Genomic DNA, 19,614 nt, shown 5'->3' with positions numbered 1-19,614 from the left:
TCCTGGAGCAGAAGATGTCCTTCATTGTTTGTCCTCTGTCTCTCCCCTCTCTCCTCTCTCCCCTCTCCCCCCGCCACCATGCAGTCTTCATTGTTTGTCCTCTGTCTCTCCCCTCTCTCCTCTCTCCCCTCTCCCCTCTCCACCATGCAGTCTTCATTGTTTGTCCTCTGTCTCTCCCCTCTCTCCTCTCTCCCCTCTCCCCTCTCCACCATGCAGTCTTCATTGTTTGTCCTCTCTCCCCTCTCCCCTCTCCCCTCTCCACCATGCAGTCTTCATTGTCTCTCCTCTCTCCCCTCAGTCTCCTGGAGCAGGAGATGCTTCATTGTTTGTCCTCTGTCTCTCCCCTCTCTCCCCTCTCCCCTCTCCACCATGCAGTCTTCATTGTCTGTCCTCTCTCCCCTCAGTCTCCTGGGGCAGAAGATGCTTCATTGTTTGTCCTCTGTCTCTCCCCTCTCTCCTCTCTCCCCTCAGTCTCCTGGAGCAGAAGATGCAGGAGATGGAGACGCGGCACCGCTCTGAGCTGGAGACCCTGCGCGAGGAGAAGGGCAGCCTGCAGACCCTGGTGGGCCGGCAGAGCGGCGTGATCCGCCAGCTGGAGACGCAGCTGAGCCGCGCCACGGGCAACAGCACGGCGCTGCAGCGGCAGCAGCAGGAGATGATGGACACGGTGCACAACCTGCTCAACCTCTGCTCCAAAGACGGAGGTCAGTTCACAAACTAACCTGTCCGGGTGGCCCAGTCAGTAGGTCACGGGTTCGATCCCGGGCACCGCCAAACTCGGCGCATGAGGAGCACGGCTTGATGTTGTGCAGCGGTATATGTACTGGGAGCATAGACTGTAAAAGAAAATATGGACAAAGCGTTCCCCGGGTCTGATATGGACGTAAGATGAAGCCAGTCAGTCCTTGAATTGTAAATCGCCATCTTTCTAGATCCGTTTGGGCCCAACTGGCCCATTGGCTGGCCCAGACAACGAGGCGGGACTTTCCCCCTTCTTCTTCGTTGGTTTTTATTTTGACTCGAACGGGGGGTGGCTCCCGATCATAGACTGTAACGGTAGCCACGCCCCTCAGAACATACGCGACTGTATGGTAATTATTTTAACCCATTCTGGGCGGGAACGCATTTTGGTGTCATGTCATGCTTTAGCTATTGAAAAATAGCAGATCTACGAGCTTGCTATGAGCTTGTAGGTCTGCTATTTTTGAAAAATCGAAGAACGACTGACATAGAAGACATTTTTAGAATCTGATCTCAGGTCAGAATGGAAAACTGTCAGGATGTAGAAGAATTTTTTAGAATCTGATCTCAGGTCAGAATGGGTTAATAAATGGGACCATAACTTTCCAAAAATAATATTATGACATGAGAAATGAGACTTTAACCCATTCTGGGCGGGGTTCCCTATTTGTACCTTACCCCCTCAGGCCGGGAACCCATATTTGGGTTCTGTACAGTATGTACAGTATTCAAAAATGTAAAAATTTTGATTCTGCTATATCAATATTTGAAGTTTTTCAGAAACCTTAGGTCAGGATTTAGAGGCGTTTTTAGAATCGGCCTTAGGCCTGAATGGGTTAAACTAGTGACTGGAAGCAGAAAGTATTCATGACCATGTTTATTAAGGTAATACAGTCTAGGTGAAGTTGGGCCCAAATACATGGACCTCTATGGAGCTATGGGGTTTTTTGGGCCCAATGACAGCGCCACAACAGGCCATTATATGAACTTTCAGGAAGTCCCGATTTCCTCAGTGGCTTCACAAAATATCTGTCTGACTGCACCCTTGACTGGGAGCTGATGGTACAGTAGGTGTTGCACTCCGCCTCAGCATTTCATCTCCCAGAGGTCTAACACATTGAAACGGGCATAGACTCCAGTACCGTGGCTGATACCGTCAACAAGCCTCTCTGACTTATTTACATTACTTACTTAGTTCACAACCTGCTCAACCTCTGCTCCAAACACAAAGGTTAGTTATAGTCATAGTTACTGTATGCCAGCGAATATGATATAGTGGTTCTCAACCAGTGGTCCCAGGGACCACCAGTGGTCCTTGAAGGGTCCATTTTATTTATTTATTTCACATTGAGTTGAGAAGTGCAGTAGTGCAGGACTTTGAAAAGCAATACTGCAGGTTGTCCAGAACACTGTGTTCTAGTAAACAGACTAAAATCAAGGCGTTGCAATCCCAAAAAATATTTCCCCATTGTTTAGCAGAGCGGAATTTGAATGCGCTTATTTCAATATTATTGTTTTTTTAAATGTATTTTAACAAAGCCCAGAACTAGAATGTACAAATGAAGAATTATTACTTCCAAGATTCAGCGAATTTGATACATATTATTGTCACAGCCTTGATGTCCATGAGCCCCTACTAAGAGACCTGGAACACATTTGCTTTTAACCACTTTAACCATTATTTTTAACTTTAGCTATTGACAAATAGCAGATCTACAAGCTCATGCCGCACTATGTGCTTGTAGATCTGCCATTTTTGGACAAATCGTGAAAATGTGTGCAAATCTTATATCTTAATCTTATATATCTTATATTCTGTCACAGCAAAATTTTTTAACTCATATATTTGCTTCTGGGGGGTCCCTGAAAGAACATATTTTCCGATGGGGTTGGACAGCCAATTACATGTAATTTTTGTGGTCCTTGACCTTGACATGAAATAGTTTGAGCACCACTGATTTATCGAAACATAGGTTTCAAAAAACTATTATTAGAAGACATTTTGTAGAATCTGGTCTCAGGTCTCAATGGGTTAAACAATAGGCCAGAACTATAATGTGAAGAATGATTACTTCCAAGATTCATTAAACATATTATTGTCACAGTCAGCCTTGAGCCCCTACTAAGACGAGACATTAGAGATGCAGCTCTCTGGCTCTTAAGCGTGTGCGTCAGCGCGAAGCCAGCAGAGCTACAGGAAACAACATGGTCCTCAACGTAAGCACTGTTCCTCTCATAACACAGCATGCTCTTTTCACAATAACGGCTTATCAAACCTCAGTCCATAACGTCTGGACTGCGTGTTGCCTTACCGAGCTGTCAAACAGCCACCGTTGCTCCTGCCTTCTTTCCTATTGGTCTGCTCTACCCCATTATGATCATTTTGGAGGCCTGGGATTTACCTTTTGGCCTCAAGTTTAACCCCTCTGGTTGAGGTAGCCCCTCTGAACTCATTACCCCCATCTTGGCAGTTTAACCACTTAAACACTATACTCCGTTGACCAGGGGGTGTCCCCCATGAGGGGCCTATACTTGCCCCTGCTTATTCCCCTCTGTGTCAAATCTCTTCATCAAAAATATTCAACACAAGCTCTTTGTGAGCTTGAAGAGCTTCTATTTTCGCCCAATGTTTGCCTATAGTTTTGACAAACGTATTATGACCAAAAGCTCCCAAACCCACCGAAGCACCCCAAACTCACTTGATCACGACATTGCCACGAGATTTCACATGAATGTCTGTGCTGGGAATCGGTTACATGAAGAGCATTGGAGGAATCGTTATGCTTAACCATATGGTCACAGAACAAACAATAATACAAACCTACCAACCTGAAACTAAACACATTTCGGTGTATACGTCTCATCTGTGAAATAGGACAATCCGATGCGTGGGTTTTGTCTCTGGATTCCTTTGTTCATTACGACGCAAACTTCAAACTTTTGTCAGAACGTGTGTTTTTGATTTGTTTTGGCGTTCCGTTAGTATTTTTTCGATTGCCCGTTCTTCTTTTGTTTTAGTTTGAGCATTAGTTTGAGACGGGAAACGAGGGCATGTACTGATACGCGAGGAATGAGTGAGACATCACCGCTGGACACAATTACCACATGCTTTGTATTAATCTTGCTTTTCCTCGGCTTTAATGCTGCGTGCCATAAACATCACAGGCGGCCTCTTTTAAGCGTAACAGACTACTTTTCAAATGGTATTTGTGTACGCATTTTATTGCCAGACGACTTTGGGTGGCTATTAAGTGTGTCGGGGCCCATATCCATTATTTCCATATTATCTCACGTGGCGAGATCCAAGTAAACGCTGTCAGAAGACCACTTGGCACGTCGCATGATCAGATTTGTAGTCTGTCATGTTTAATTTGTTGCGCCGCAAAAACACAACTTTTAGGGCCATAGCCTACTTTTCATTTTGTCACCTTAGTCAGCCATGTTGCCTCCCTGTCGTCTCAAGTGTTGCCAGGGTCAACAGGGTAGATCGCCCACCGTGAATTGGCCCCCACACCCAGCCTCTCCCCATGTTGATTGGTGGCTGCCCTAACGAGAGGCGAATGAAATTGGAACATGGCCGCCGCCCGGTCTGTGGTTGGTGGTCCGGGTCCCCTCCCCTCCCTCTCCTCGGTGGCACGGTGCTGAAGGCTGAGCCAGGCGCATGGGGTCGGAGGTGACACCTCTCCTCAACCCGGGCTGAATAAGTCAAACTGTAATAGGTCCTGGGGGACAGTGTGTCCAGGGGGGTAGAGGGGTCTGACTGATCATCTGATGCACATCCATCCCCCCCCCCCCACACACACACACACACACACACACACACACACACACTACACACACAAGCGTTTCCCAGAAGCTTTTTGAAATGGAGAGGCACAGGAGCTCAGTTAGTTTGTTTACTGGGGGGGATGGATTATTGTTTTCATTAGAGGAATTAGAGGTTAGCATGGCGTCTGCTAGTGTCCGGCGCTGTTTAGAGAACTGAGCCCCGGAAGGTCCCTTCAAAAGCATGGAGACTCAACTGAAACCAAATGGACCAATTCAGTTATTGTTAAAAGCAGCAGTTGGTAAACCTTTATAGATCTTTAACTCTTGAGAGTGTAAAATGAAGCCAAATGGAGAGTTAAATTATTGTTACACAATTAGAGAATGTAGAAGAATTGTGATTTTCGATCACTTGATCACTTGAGCACTTACCCCACCCCCTTAGATAGCATTTCTGTAGATAGCGTTTGATACAGACTTATAGCATGTTATGTAGACAGCACTATAATTGCATTGTATGTAGTCATAGCACATCATAGTACGTATAGCATAGTAGTATAGATGTATAGTTTATATGTATAGTTTCATCATATAGATATTATTTATATTATTACACTGTTACTTTCTTAGCTTACGCATGTTTCATGATAAATGTTCTTATGTGATGTATTCCCATGCTTTTTTGTTCTTGCTTAATGTAAGTCGCTCTGGATTAAGAGCGTCTGCTAAATGCCTAAATTGTAAATTGTAACTCAGGGATGGAGATAATACTCGGAGAGAGAGGAGGTTAAATGCTACGTCTCTATACAAGCCTTTTTGGTTTAGGGATTGTCTTTTCTTCTCGTCGGGGTTTGCTGTGACTTTGCTATATGCACAAACTCGCAGTGAGTCATCTTTGATGTGGCGCGGTGCCGCCATGGGGCACATGTTTGGGTTGTAATCATTAGCGTGCAATGAGCCACACACTCACTTATTAAGGGTGATTGACCTCGGCTTTGGAACACGTCTCAAAAATGTCTGGCTTCCAAATATGATTTTCTTTTTTACAGTGTTGTATTATCCCTCTTAATGAACAGCATCAATCATTTTTACAGCCGGGATATCCCAGAGTGGGAAGGTGGCGCGATTTTAATTCCCCGCTATTTAGCTCAGAGCTCTGCTCGTGCAGTTCGTGACTGAGAATGGCAGAGCATGGCATGTAGGGTTTGTGTGTAGGTATTGTGTACAGTATGGAAAGTCATCAGACTGCCCCTATTAAAAAGCACTTTATGATCCACAGTCGTTCAACTTTTTTGTAGACACGCATGTAGTATTTTTAATGCTTCGGTGCCTGGCAGAATGGCTTCACAGTCACACCCGACGGTAACTTACAGCATGTTTCTGCATTCTGGTCATAATAGCCATAGCCAACTCAATGAACTTGTGCATCTCACCTCCCTTTTCACCCAGGGAACTTGACTTCTTCGAGCACTGCATGCTCAGCATCATACAGTAAATAAACATGCCAAATCGAAATGGTGTATTACTGGCTACAGCTGGCTAAAGTATTTACTAGGGAAAGTTAAAATACACACCATGTCCTCTGTTTCACTGTTGTAATAAAGCAGTGAAAGTTTTTATTTCGATGCACGATTTATTTTGCCGTTTGATTTTGAAATTTGTTTGAAAATGTCAGTTTTTTGGGGGGGCAGGAGGATAACATAAATTGCTTATAATACTGACAGGCCCTAAATGGGAAGACAGGGTTAATGTGGTTAACTGAAATACCACAGTGATCCATCGGCCTCTGTGGGGAACCAACACAATCCTCCATGGTATTTGTTCAGTTCACATGGGAGCAGTGAGGGCCCTGACAGTCTGTTTAGCTCCATATCTCAGCTGACTTGGGTCCAGTGCTTGGCTCATTTGGCAAGGGTACTGATTTATGCAAACACCCCCAGCCCTGCTGGTCTTTTCACATGAACCCCCTACTGAATACGAGTCCCCGCTGAACCACAAAATATTTGTCTGTAAATAAATATTGGGACATAAATAATATTTGCAGAGCCGCGGAGCGGCAGGCCGTTCTGAGTTATACGGCCAGTCCTATAGCAGCGCGTTCTTCCCCCCGAGTGAGATCTGAGTGGCGATTGTGAAATAATTGTCCATGCTGTTAAGAGATCAAGTGCCAGAACGTATGCCTTTGACACCGACCTCTTTGGCTTCCCTAATGTGCCCTGCCGTCTCCCAGCTTGAGGTAAATTGCCTGCCTGACAGCGCTGTCCTTTGTTGGGTTAAAGTCTGCGGTGCGAGGGCTGCTCTCTCAACCTGTCACAGCACGAGATTCTTGTCGCTGACACTCAATACTCTGTCAAAATGGCGGATGGTAATACACCCAATTGGGCGGACCACTTCTGCCACAAGGTGGGGGGGGGGGGGGGTGGGATCAAAGTGGGGTCTAAGGATCGCTGACACATTTCACTTTTCACTGACATCTTCCTTGAGTCAACATTCCCAACAGTAAAAACAATTGTGTGGAAACTGAGATGAGCCCCTCGTTTGAGAGGCGCTAGAGAGAGAGAGAGAGAGAGAGAGAGAAAGAGAGAGTGAAATCGGAAGGAATTTCCATCGATATAACAAGGGCTTGGGTAGGTAAATATAAACCACTTGTTATAACAGGAACTTGAAATTTAGAGCTTGTAGTATTTTGTCCTCAGCCCCCTTGCTTGGTTTCATAATATTGCCGCCATAATTATCTACAGATGGAAATGGACACAGCTGCCCCTTTGAAAAGGCCTGTCAAAGTGCGGGGCCTTCTCTCTCTCTCTCTCTCTCTCTCTCTCTCTCTCTCTCTCTCTCTCTCTCTCTCTCTCTCTCTCGGAGAGCGAGAGATCATCCAGTTGATGAACAGCTTTGCTCCTACTAATAAGTCAGTCACCCTCAGATTTTATCAGGGCGTTATGGGATATCCACAGCGAGGCCTCTCTCTTCGGCTTCTGCCTCAGCTTTCCTATATATTCTCCCCTCAGAGACATCGTGGAGATCTGAATCATGATCTAAACTCACTTGTCACAGTACGTTTTAACGGCGGGCGACAGCCAGATGAATTTTCCGGAAGTGCATTATTTGTCTAAATTGTCTATGGGACCTGGTGACTATACCGCCGATAGAAGGTGAACGGCCGAGAGTCGAAAAGTGGGCGGAAGAACGTCGCCTGATAAGATCAAAATGATTAATCTTTTCGCCCGATACCGGGCGATTAGGCGATGTGTCGGCCAATGCTCGGGGTTAGGGTCTTTGATGCTGTAGGGAAAAAAATCGATGTATTAGAAAGGCATATATAAAACATAGCATAGACAATGATTTCCATGAATCCAACAGAGAACAACTGGTCCAACTAGTCCAACTTTGCGATTGCATTTATTCAATTTCTATGCTTGTAAATTGCATACCCCACAACTTGTTTATCTGGTGCACATCTGGTTGAGATGGAACACTGGAGAATGATGGTGCCATCTAATCTATCACTAACATGTGTACACTGTTGCCACGGAAACGGTCGGTGGCGTGACGTCAGGCCACAGCGTCACGTCACCCTATAAAGTATGGCTCAGAAGACAGAATAGGTGTGTGCCAGGCTCCAGCCAGTCAGAGTCAGAAGAAATCCAAGTGTGCGCCAGTCAGAGTGGGACCGAAGAAGAGCCGAGTCAGAAGCAATAGAAAGAAGATCAATAATATAATATAATAATATACTTTCAAGCAATATATAAAAAAAGAGGTACCCAAACTAATATACTTGGGCTCAAGCATTCGACTCCATCCCACAAACTTACACCAGCCCTTTGACAGCTACCTGCTAATATAGGAAATCGTCATTACATACACCATTCATTTGATCCTCTCTATAACACTTCATACTGTGGCACTCGTGCCTAGTAGATTCGGACAGTCTCTTCACCAAGTGTGCTCCTAAATATACCCACAAAAACAATGAATGTGACAGCAATTGTATACTGTATGGAAAAAAGGAAAGGTCGTTGATACCGTCATCGATAATGTTTTTGTTACAGATTAGTGACAAAGAGATTACGACATAATTCAATGAGCCTCATTGTTGCCTGACAGTCATTATACCTTAGTTCTGGTGACAATACTTCAGACAGCAGATTTAGTGCTGACCTTTACAGTCCCACCTATCTGTATCACATTACAACTATTTATAGCACAGTTGGTCCTGCTCCAGATGTATTATGAGATTGACCCGAGAGATGAGAGCCATGCGTTATCTGCTAAAACAACATGGCTAGGAAAACCTGATACCTCAGGATTTTCCACAATATGATTCAGATCATGTATAAGAATGAAAAGTAATAAAAGCCTCAAATAAATGTATAATATATATTTTTATGATAAATTACATCACAGCTTTGATGTTGTTCCCTATAACCTACTCCCTGTTCTATTGATTAAATATTAAATGACGGGTGGAAACCTTGTATTTCCAAAGTGGTGCGTTACGATGTGGTTCCTATTATTCTTTAGTCGCAAGCTCTTGTGGTTACTTTTTATTGGTTCATTATTTAACCAATACAAAGAATTAACCACTTTCAACCTACGTAGCTACAGGTTCAGGTACAATATTCAGGAACAGCAGATCTACAACATGTTGCATTGCTACCTTGTGTTGTGTTGTGACCGTGTGGATCGGCTATTTGTGCTACTTGTGTGCGACTCTATCATACGATGTAAGTACTTAGTGCAAGGTTTTTGCCCGACAACAACAACACAGTACTCATTGGTGAAGAGTAAAAGGTCACCCTGCGTGTTTCCACAGCAGTGCCCAACAGCACCAAGAGGGTGGACGAGGAGAAGAAGTTCCGAGACTGCGCTGACCTCTACCAAGCTGGCTTCCACAAAAACGGCGTCTACACGATACACATCAACCCGCAGGAGACCAAAAAGGTGGGCAGCCACTTCTTTTCTTTAACTTTACAGCCGCAATGTTCAAAATAGCTCGCTTTCATCACTTCTAAGGCAGCTCTTTGAAGGGTGTTTTACACATGGGTCCAGGCTTGTTTTCTTTGAATCAGAGTGAGGCTCAATCTATCGGCCAGCGAATTATAAGCCAGAGGTACAGTATACCGAACTGCTGCTGGACACTGGCCAGTGGCCTGTGTGGATGCAGGGAACGATGGGTGCAAGGTGAATACCTTGGAGCTGAAAATACACTTGGCAGCCGGGGCTGGAGTTTAGGAGGGGAGGGAGGGTGAAACAGGTGTTCAGTACTTCAACGTGCGTGTGTTCATAACCTCGATAGAATAAAAAACAATCGTCATGGTTGAGGTTGTAATATATCTGTTTGCATAAAATAAAAGTTTGTGCATCATCCCAGTGCTTTGCTGCAAGATTAATGGCAGAGGAGTGTGTGTGTGTGTGTGTGTGTGTGTGTGTGTGTGTGTGTGCACGCGCATATATGTGCGCACATGTGGGTTAATGTGTGTGTGTGCCTCGTGTCTGGTTTCATGGATCATGTGAGAGTGATTGTGTCAGCCAGGGTACTTCCTTAATTGTACCCAGGCTGTATTCCTGTGTGTTCAGCTGCATGAGATGGCTCTGAGGTGAGAGACCTCCTCCACTCCACCCGCGGGGTCCCGTCGCCCTAAAAACAAAAGGCCACCACGCGGCAGTTTTCACCGTGGTCCTCCATTATCGGCTTACACACACACACACACACACACACCCTGAGGTCCGGGGGGTTAAGGGCCACGGCGCCCCCAGGTGTCTCTTGGTATGTGTCCAGGCGAGGTGGGGACCTCCTCTTTCATGTGCCGAAACGAGACCCTCTTCTCCCCTCTGATGGGGACCAGAGCCGCTGAGGGATAAGGAGACGTTGATTAACCACTACTTTCAACCTGGGGTCCCAATTTTAGGCATGTCAATTTACATGAAAAGTGTCGACTGTCGACGACGTTCTACGGGTGCACAGGCTTGGTTGTTTTCGCTGCACGACAACATCGTACCACTAAGTATAATATAAGGCTTGTGTTTCAATCATAATTACACATAAAAGGATTTTAAAAAAAAGTGTGAGAATCAATAGAATATTAAGATAAGAGCATAAAAAATTGGCAAAGCTAGTTTTAAGAAGACATTTAAAAGAGCTTAATAACTCATCAGGCAAGTCAGAACAATGTGGTAAAGGCCCGATTGCCTTTTGTATTCGGTCTACTCTAGACTGCGGAACGACCAGAAGGGCCCTGTCCGAGGATCTCAGGGCTGCACTTTACTATTTCTTTATTACATAATATGCATCAATGTGCTGTATGTACTCAAATATGAAAGGTTTAGAATAGTGAAACCAGTCCACGCATTGAGTCCATATATCTGTCATGAAATACTGAATCTGGCTGTGAAGATCATTCCAGAACATACTGTAACCTCATATGGTCTCTCTTACCATGTTTCAATCCCACAATATGCTTCATAAATCATGTTCAACATCTTTTCTCCAAGAGCTTTTGGTATGACTTTTCTTTTGCTTCCTTTCTAAATTATGTCATCAGCCACTGTCACTTGTCATGCTCGTTCCAGTATTATGTTATGTTTGGTAATTGCGGAATATGACATGTCGATAAATAACTTTCCAGATTGAAAACGGTCTTCTGGTGAGACTCCATAATGTCTTCATTCTTCATGAGGACACATACTTGCATGGCATTCAACAGGCTCTAAAATATATGCAGTTCTTAAGTGTGCTTTTACCCACTTTGAACCCGACATCCCTATTTTAGGCATGTCGTTATCGGCAAAAAGCTTTAAGTCTTAAAAAGTTAGATATAGCGGATATAGTCATACAAGAAGACACGGTGAATGGCTTGTTGTAAGCAATGTCACTCACGGGGGTCACGGTGCCTGGAACAGTCGGTAGTGCTGTTGCCTCACAGCTAGAAGGTCCGGGGTTCGATTCCCGCTGGGGACGCTGTGGGCACTGGGGGGCGTGTTCCCTCCTCCGCGTCATCAGTGCCCATACCCGAGGCGTGGTTGGCGAAAGGGCCTTTCTGTGTGGAGTTTGCATGTTCTCCCCGTGTCCCCTAGGGTAGGTATACCCTCACAAAAACATGCCGTAATCCTGGTCTCTAAACTACCTCCCCCTGGCCAGCCGGGGCGCCTGATGGAGGGGAAAGGAACTGGTCAGAATAACGTGTTCCTTCCACGCGCTACGTCCGGCCGGGGAAACTCTCCCCTGTCAGGTGAAAAGAAGCAGCTTGGACTCCTCATGCATTACATATGGATTACGTTAAATAATTGACACTGGGTGAAAAAATGGGTTACAAAATTGTGGGATAAAACCTTTTTATAAAGAAAAAAAAGCAATGTCACTCACAACTACCAAATTTATGCATGTTTTAACATTTCTCGGCACCGCAATGTTTTTCAAGTTTCAGTTCATTTGTCTAATGAGTGGTGCTTCGCTCACTTTATCAAAGTCGGTATATGGCCCTCTGGACATTAATGGCAGGTATTTGGCTATACACCGAGATGAGTCACGTTGGGAGAGGCTGGGAAAAGGGAGCGTTCTGGAGCCAGGCCATCCTAGAATTGCTCATTCATTGTTGTGTGATTGAGCCAGGAGCGCATTGGGACCATTTAGGTTGAATGCAGTGCATTGATCCAGTTGTCTCCTGTGTAAAATGTAATTAATCTCGAAAATTGCTGTGTGTAACTGCTGTACATGTGTGGCCACTTGGAGAATTGTGTTCCGTTGTGTTCATCGCTGTGTGTGTGTGTGTGTGTGTGTGTGTGTGTGTGTGTGTGGGTGGGTGTGTGTGTGCACGTCCACGTGCGCTGCAGGTGTACTGTAACATGGAAACAGCCGGCGGTGGATGGACAGTCATCCAGCGCAGGGAGGACGGCAGTATGGACTTCCAGAGGACGTGGAAGGAGTACAAGATGGTAAGACGGGACGGATATATAGAGCCTGCACACGCACGCACGCACATGAGCACGTGCGCACGCTCACACGCACACACTGAGAGACGCATCCAACACTCATCCGTATCAATTCAACGGGAGGACAACAATGTGGACGACCACTTTCAACCTGGCGAAAGTTTTGCAAAACAACGTTGGATTTTTGACAGTGCTAAGCCTGGTTTATAAATCAGGCTTAAGTGGTTAAAAAACAAGACACTGAGACGAGCTAGAGAGAGAGAGACATGAGAGATAGAGAGAGGGAGAGAGAGGGAAAACACTCATCCATATCCATTAAAAACAAAATGATGGAGTCTTGCGATGAGACAAACATCCTGTAGTAAAAACACATTTCCACCAGGCAGATTATGACAGATTGGCTGTGCTCTTTGGCCCCGATGTAACATGCTGAAAGCAGAGATGCAGGGTTCCCTTCTCCGAGCCCATGTGGAACGCCTCGACCAGATGTCCGAACCAACCTTCTCCTCGACAGTAGCAGCTGGGGACGTCTGGAAACTGTACCCCCCCCCCCCCCCCCATCATTTGCATTAGCAGCATTGAGACTCATTTACAATTCATCCACTGACTGCGTCATTTGGTGGGGAAAAAAAACGAGAAATGAGAAAAGTGTTTTGACGTGTTTTGTCGTCGATTCATTATAAATCAGCCTTTGGTTAGGGTGTCAGACGCTCGCACCTACCATATATATTACAGTGAGTTAGAAAACAAACATTTTTGTTTCGTCTACTGTATATTGCACTGCACCAGCCAGGTGTTGCGGAGAACATCATCTGTTTGTCATTAGGAGGGAAGTGTGTATATGTGCGTGTTAACATCGCCAACATACTGCAGGAATGAATGGCTAGACAGAGTATGGTATTTATTCGCCCTGGAACTAATCATGATGGAGCTTACGGTACAACTGACCCGTGTGTGATTTTCGGCAAATGTACAGTATCACTGTCAAGTGATTTGGTTTTGTTAATAGCCGCCACCCGTGAAGTGCCTTCTGTTGCCATAATGGAACGGTTTCTCTTCTGCACTGTGATCGAGACCAGTCCTCCATGGGTCAACCTGTGGGCAGATGTTTGCAATGCTAAAAATATGATATTTATGTTAATATAAGACTGCATCACCGTACCTATAATTACAGGCATTATGTTAATGAGAAGATCCCATATAATGCATGTATAATGTTAAGGTTATGTTATGTGTGGCTCCGTGTGGCTCAACTTATTGATGTTTCACTGTGCCAGCTCAATGAGGCTCTCTCTCGCTCTCTCTCTCTCTCTCTCTCTCAGAGAGAGAACAAGCTTACACAACTCAGAAAGCCTCAGACAGGTGTATAGAGCAAACGAGTGCAGTGGAACACAGTGCTATGTGGGCTAAGGGTGACGTCGAGGCTCATGAACCTTGGCAGACATGCATGTCGCCAATATACCAGCGTAGTATTACCACCGGTCCTCCACCTCCTCTCTCCTTGAAAAAAGGCCCGAGGTGATTGATAGTGTTTTATGGTGTGATTAATTTCACAGCGGTTGGTCTCCGTAGGCTAGTCTCATTGTTTTAATGCTCTGGAAGGATTTGTAAATCTTTCACTCAGAAACGAGGGAGCCAATGGTGTTGTTTCGTTCCCTTCGCGGTGAGGAAAAGGGAGAGGCTTCTGACAGCGGGGAAAATACATCGCATAGTGTGATCTTATGACCGGGCAGTGTTTATAATTACATTTCCAGAGCTGCATAATATGTGCCACAGGAGACTGCCATGCATGATGTGACTGATATTTGCAAGCCGCACCGCCTGTTCAGCATCTTACGAAATCAACGTCGATATCAAACCTGCACAGAAAAACATGTTTATGTTTGGTGCGCCCGAGGGGCCCTATGATTTACGAACAGATAACTTTCTACATATTCAGCATTCATATAAAGGTTTTACCTTATTTTTTTATAACTTAAAGAGAACTCTGGGCAACTGAAAGTGAATTGGAAAACGAGCTCTCTGTCCAACAATATGACTAACCATCTCCATCTCTTTGAAAGATGTAGATCAGGTTCGCGTGTGAGTGAGGGGGGAACGCGTAGTTCTGGAACAATACAAAGGCAAACTCTGTTGACAGAGCCTGGACTCGATCGCTCTCCTGCAGCCAGGGATCCCGGCCGGGGCAAGCCCCATGGAGGAGGCCTTCTGGAGCGAGCTGAAAGGCCCCGCAGTGACAGTCATGAGGGAACGTCTCATCAGCAATGAGATCAATTTTAGTGGGAGAGACAGCGAGAGAACAGGAGGCAGAGAGAAACGGAAAGAGAGAGACGACGGCGAGCGAGGGAGAAACATTGAGTGATGGAGAGAAAGACACAGACCAGGACAGCTGGAAACTAAGAGAGGGAAGGATGGAGAGGCAGAGCGAGGCAGAATGTCGCTTTTATTTTTATATAGCGCCACAACAAACGTCTCTTGGCGATTTACATATAGAGCAGGTCAAGGTCGTTCGTTATAGGAGACACCCAACAATTCCCCCATGAGCACTTGGCGATGACGACGAGGAAAAACTCCCCTTTAACGGGAAGAAATCTTGAGCAGAACCTGGCTCTTGGTGGGCGGCCATCTGCCTTGACCGGGGGGAGGCAAACAGACACTCAAACAGACGGAGCAACAATAATACCAGTGTGAAAGAGTATTATGAATAACAAAGATTAAGGATTTAAAGACATATTAAAAGACTGACAGAGACAGAGGGAGGGAGAGAGAGAGAGACACAGCCCCAGTCACTTTCTCTTCCACCCACACAGCAGGACATGCCTCAGACCAGTGGAATGCCCCATATTTACTTTACCCCCACATCTTGCTTCTAATCAACACACACACACACACACACACACACACTCTCGACACAAACACTTTCTCCTCCACAACCGCCCCAACCTCCTCCTCTCAGACAGCCAGCGCTGCATGGTCCAGACAGCCCCGTCAAACTGTAATATGCATCGTTATATATTATTACTCACCACCTCCATCTGTGGCTCCTGTCGCTGTCAGAAGCACTTTGCCTACAGTATATGACTAAGCGGCCGGTCCGATCGCATTTGAACTTAACGTTTTCAACAATAAAAGTAGGCACACACGCTTCTGTGTGAGTGTGCATACATATACAGTACACAGTCTGTGAAAGTAATAATATGTTTCTGAACACATGCGGAGGAGGGCGTCGTAAAGCTGGTACCAATTTACACTCTCTTAAGTCTTAAACATGTACTGCTACCCTCAGCCCAATAACATGCTTCACTATATTATGTACAACCTGCAAAACAAGCTTTAATGTAGGGCCCAATAGGTGCCACTCAACGCACTCATGCAGAGAAATGAAAATTGCATGCGTGTGTGTGGGTGTTTATGCGTGTGTGCGTACGTGGCGCGAAAGCCTGTGAGCGACAAGGAAAACACATCTCCGCAGCCAGCGCGGGAACATTCCTGAAAGTGGCCATGATGGCCGCGCGCCCGGCCATAATCACGTCGGTTTAAGCGCCCATCCTGAAGCTGGCTTTGGTGACATAACAAATCAAAGAGTCGGAAAGCGCTTGGACGCGTCTTTCCCGGACAGACAAATGTTATTAGAAAATTCCTCTATCCAATTTCAGAAACATTTTTCTTTTTTTCTTTTCTTTTTTTTTTCTCTTCAGGCCAGAGATTTCATCTTTCCGAGAAAGAAGGAAAGCTATGGAGGAATGTCTTCCATCCCTGCTATATCCATGCATTTAATGAGTGGATTTTGTGTGGTGATTATTCATTCAAGACTGTGTTTGTTGCCTCCGTCCGTCTCCTGCAGGGCTTCGGGGCCGTGTCTGCGGAGCACTGGCTGGGGAACGAGTACGTGTTCTTACTGACCAGCCAGCGGCAGTATGCCTTACGGGTAGAGCTGACCGACTGGGACGGACACCAGGCCTTCTCCCTCTACGACCGCTTCCACATCGGCAGTGAAAAACACAACTACAGGTACCATCACTACCACTGTCGACTACTAGTACTAGTACTAATACTTAACTCGTAGCCTGCCTTTGGTGTGAATCCGCGTCATTTGAATTATTCTGGCCAACCGCCATTGGCGTAGATTAGCGTTAATTGGTCTTTTATAGTGCTTTTGATCGATCGAGATGCTACTCACATTTAGTTTTGGGTTGCTAGTTGATGATGTCAACAAGACTGGAGTGTGCCATTATTGTGTATGTTTTATCTTGAACGCTGCGTACACCCACGCCCACTATCTGTTTCTTTCAATCGCCTTTATCTCCAATACCTTGTCCCAGATGGCATTTCTGGTCAAAACAAGGTTTATTTATGTATTCCTATGAGGTGAATTAATTAATTGATTAGTCCTAGCTGGCGGGGAAAGTGTGTTAATTTAACAGTGTATACACGTCTAACCGAATGGACATTACATTACAAACTCTCTGATTTACAAATAGATAGCCTAAATGAACATGGAGGATTTTACTCTGTACTATGCCTACTGTTTTGTCTACGGCTAATAACATTACTGTACCATTTCTGCTACTACATTTAGCTGGTAATTGACCATAAATTTGAGGATAGGGATGCCGGGGCCTTAATACAGTAGGTAATAAAATATAACGGTATACTTGATGCATTCCATGTGGTAGCCGGAATAGTCTGCCAAATTTTTGAATTTGAATTGTGGTTGAGTTAGTATGTGCACTATATACAGCACTGTATTCACATAATTTAGCTATATGAGCAGAATAAGTAAATGTTTTGAGGCCGTTATTTCTTGATTTCACGATAGTAATGAGAGATAGAGCCTTTTGACTGAACGAACATAGAAACAACAAGAAGAGAACAAGAAAATAAAGCCAAATTTATAGGCTTGGCCGATACCAGTCCAGGCCGATACAGACTTCCAACGTGTTTCAGTCACGTCTCTCGTGAATTGCTGTATCTCCGTCCAAATCCCAGCCTTTCCAAACGAAACAAATCTTTTGTCATCTTCCCTGCAAAATGCCCCTGACGGACATCTTGTCATTGTGCGCCGAGTGGGTGCAAAGCTCTCTGTTTTCTTTTGAAAAGCCGGGGTTAGGGCTAGAAGGCCTCACGCTATGGCAGATGCTTGGAGTGCTATGTGGAAAATGACTGGAGACTGGCTGCAGAGGGTTCCCAGCAATCACTGCCTTCATATAGGAGATGGTCTGACAACTCCTATTTCATTGTTAGAGCTAGATTCCCACTCCCCTCTGATAAACCATGCCTTTAGCTTCAACTCTTTTCAACTTTGATTGAAAGGATTTTCAGCTTTTTGCTTTTTTTTTAATTTATTTTTATTGAGGTGGGAAGGGAGAGTCCAAAGGCTTTAAAAGCCTTTACCTCTCTGTATTCCTGTTTTTGAACACTGAGGTTGTGGAAAAGATAGCGGCGTCTGTATTTTCCCGTAGTGGGGGGGCTCTCAGGTCTTATTGTCAAATCTGATTTACAGAATTGCCCTTGATTAAGTGATGACAGGTTCTTACTTGAATGAGTTTCCGACTTTAACCCATTCTGAACGGGCACCCATTTTGGTGTCAGCATCATGTCATGCTTTAGCTATTGAAAAATAGCAGATCTACAAGCTCATAGCGCGCCACCGAGTGGCGCTCTACGAGCTTGTAGGTCTGCTATTTTTGAAAAATCGAAGAACGACTGACATTTTTAGAATCTGATCTCAGGTCAGAATGGGTTCATCAGACCAGTGTGTGTCCAGTGGAAACCTCGTATGAATCTGATCTCAGGTCAGAATGGTTTAAGTGTCAGTACCTGGTGCAGGCTCGGCGGGTTTTCTCAGAGGACTGAAGAAATGGATTTCACGGGTATATACCTATCGGAAGGGATCCCCTGATTTGTTTTGAGTTTTGCACAGGCCAGGCCGAGGTTTCGTACATCAACCAGCAGGAAGGTCGCGCTGTTGTAACCCCATCTCTCTTTGCCTCTTTGGTCTTTGGTTCTGTTTCTGGTCTGGAGCGACTGACTGACTTCATCTTTTCCTGTGGCATGTATAGACTTTGGCACTCTGAGATTTAAGTGCACAGGGCCATATATGATGTTGTTCAGGGGGAAGATAATTCAGGTATGTTTATCTACTCTATCTAAAAGTAGGGGATTTTATCTAAACTCAAAGCATATTTCACTTCATCAAAATGTCACCCCTCCCAAGCTCTCTCTCTCTCTCTCTCACACACACACACACACACACACACACACACACACACACACACACACACACACACACACTTTCGCATTCCGACATCCAGCAACAGAGCCTTGTGATTGCGCCATATTCTCCATGCTTTTCACACGCATTTCACTGTCATGTTACTGTCCCTCACAACAAGCACACACAGTTGAGTTTGTAACCTTCAGCACAAAAGTACACAAGGTTTCAGCGTGTAAACAGTAATTGTTTTTGTCAGTTGTTGTTTTTGTCTTTTGGAGCAGAGAGAGAGCGAAAGAGAGGGGTGTCCTCCTGGCTCCCGGAGGAAGCTCTCTCTCTCTCTCTCTCTGTTTAGGAGTCCAATCATCGTGTGATCTCTATAAATAGATTTGCTCTGACAAATAGTTGTGGTATGACAATCGCACATTGCTTCTCAGAAACTGTGGCCAAAACAAACCGGTGGACCAGCGGAGAAAGGTTGCCATGTTCTCTTCCCCTAGCTCTCTCTCTCTCTCTCTCTCTCTCTCTCTCTCTCTCTCTCTCGCTCTCTCTCTCTCTCTCTCTCTGGTTCAGTGCATGCTGCATTTAAATGTCAAGTAAACTGCGACACAGATTCTCCAGCTTAGAATTATTGTGAGTGGAAAACAAGAATAGCAACTGGTAACGGCTGTGTTTTGTTCTTTAGCTTACATCACGTTCTGCCCATCGATGCACTGGGGCTTACAGGAACACTGTCTGAGTCAGACAAATGACACTGATAAGGACTGGGTAGTGAGATATGCACGTCTCTCTCTCTCTCTCTCTCTCTCTATCTCTCTCCCCCCTATCTCTCTCTCTCTCTCTCTCTCTCTCACACACACACGCACGCACGCACGCACGCACGCACACACACACACACGCACGCACGCACGCACGCACGCACGCACGCACGCACGCACGCACACACACACACACACACACACACA

The 19,614-nt window shown here is 45.3% G+C and overlaps 1 protein-coding gene across 1 annotated transcript in view; it reads left to right on the top strand.

The window, feature by feature from the left end:
- Positions 1–19,614, top strand: part of angpt1 (angiopoietin 1) — a 71,163-nt gene that overhangs the window by 33,364 nt on the left and 18,185 nt on the right. Inside the window, exons 4-7 of the mRNA XM_083789145.1 lie at positions 472–704; positions 9,320–9,447; positions 12,337–12,438; positions 16,280–16,446. Of these exons, the coding sequence (XP_083645271.1) occupies positions 472–704; positions 9,320–9,447; positions 12,337–12,438; positions 16,280–16,446 (630 nt within the window). The remainder of the gene's footprint in view (positions 1–471; positions 705–9,319; positions 9,448–12,336; positions 12,439–16,279; positions 16,447–19,614) is intronic.

Source organism: Protomyctophum parallelum (genome assembly GCF_964188405.1).
Source record: "Protomyctophum parallelum genome assembly, chromosome: 1".
Classification (NCBI taxonomy): Eukaryota; Metazoa; Chordata; class Actinopteri; order Myctophiformes; family Myctophidae; genus Protomyctophum; species Protomyctophum parallelum.
This window is presented reverse-complemented; position numbering and strand designations above follow the sequence as displayed.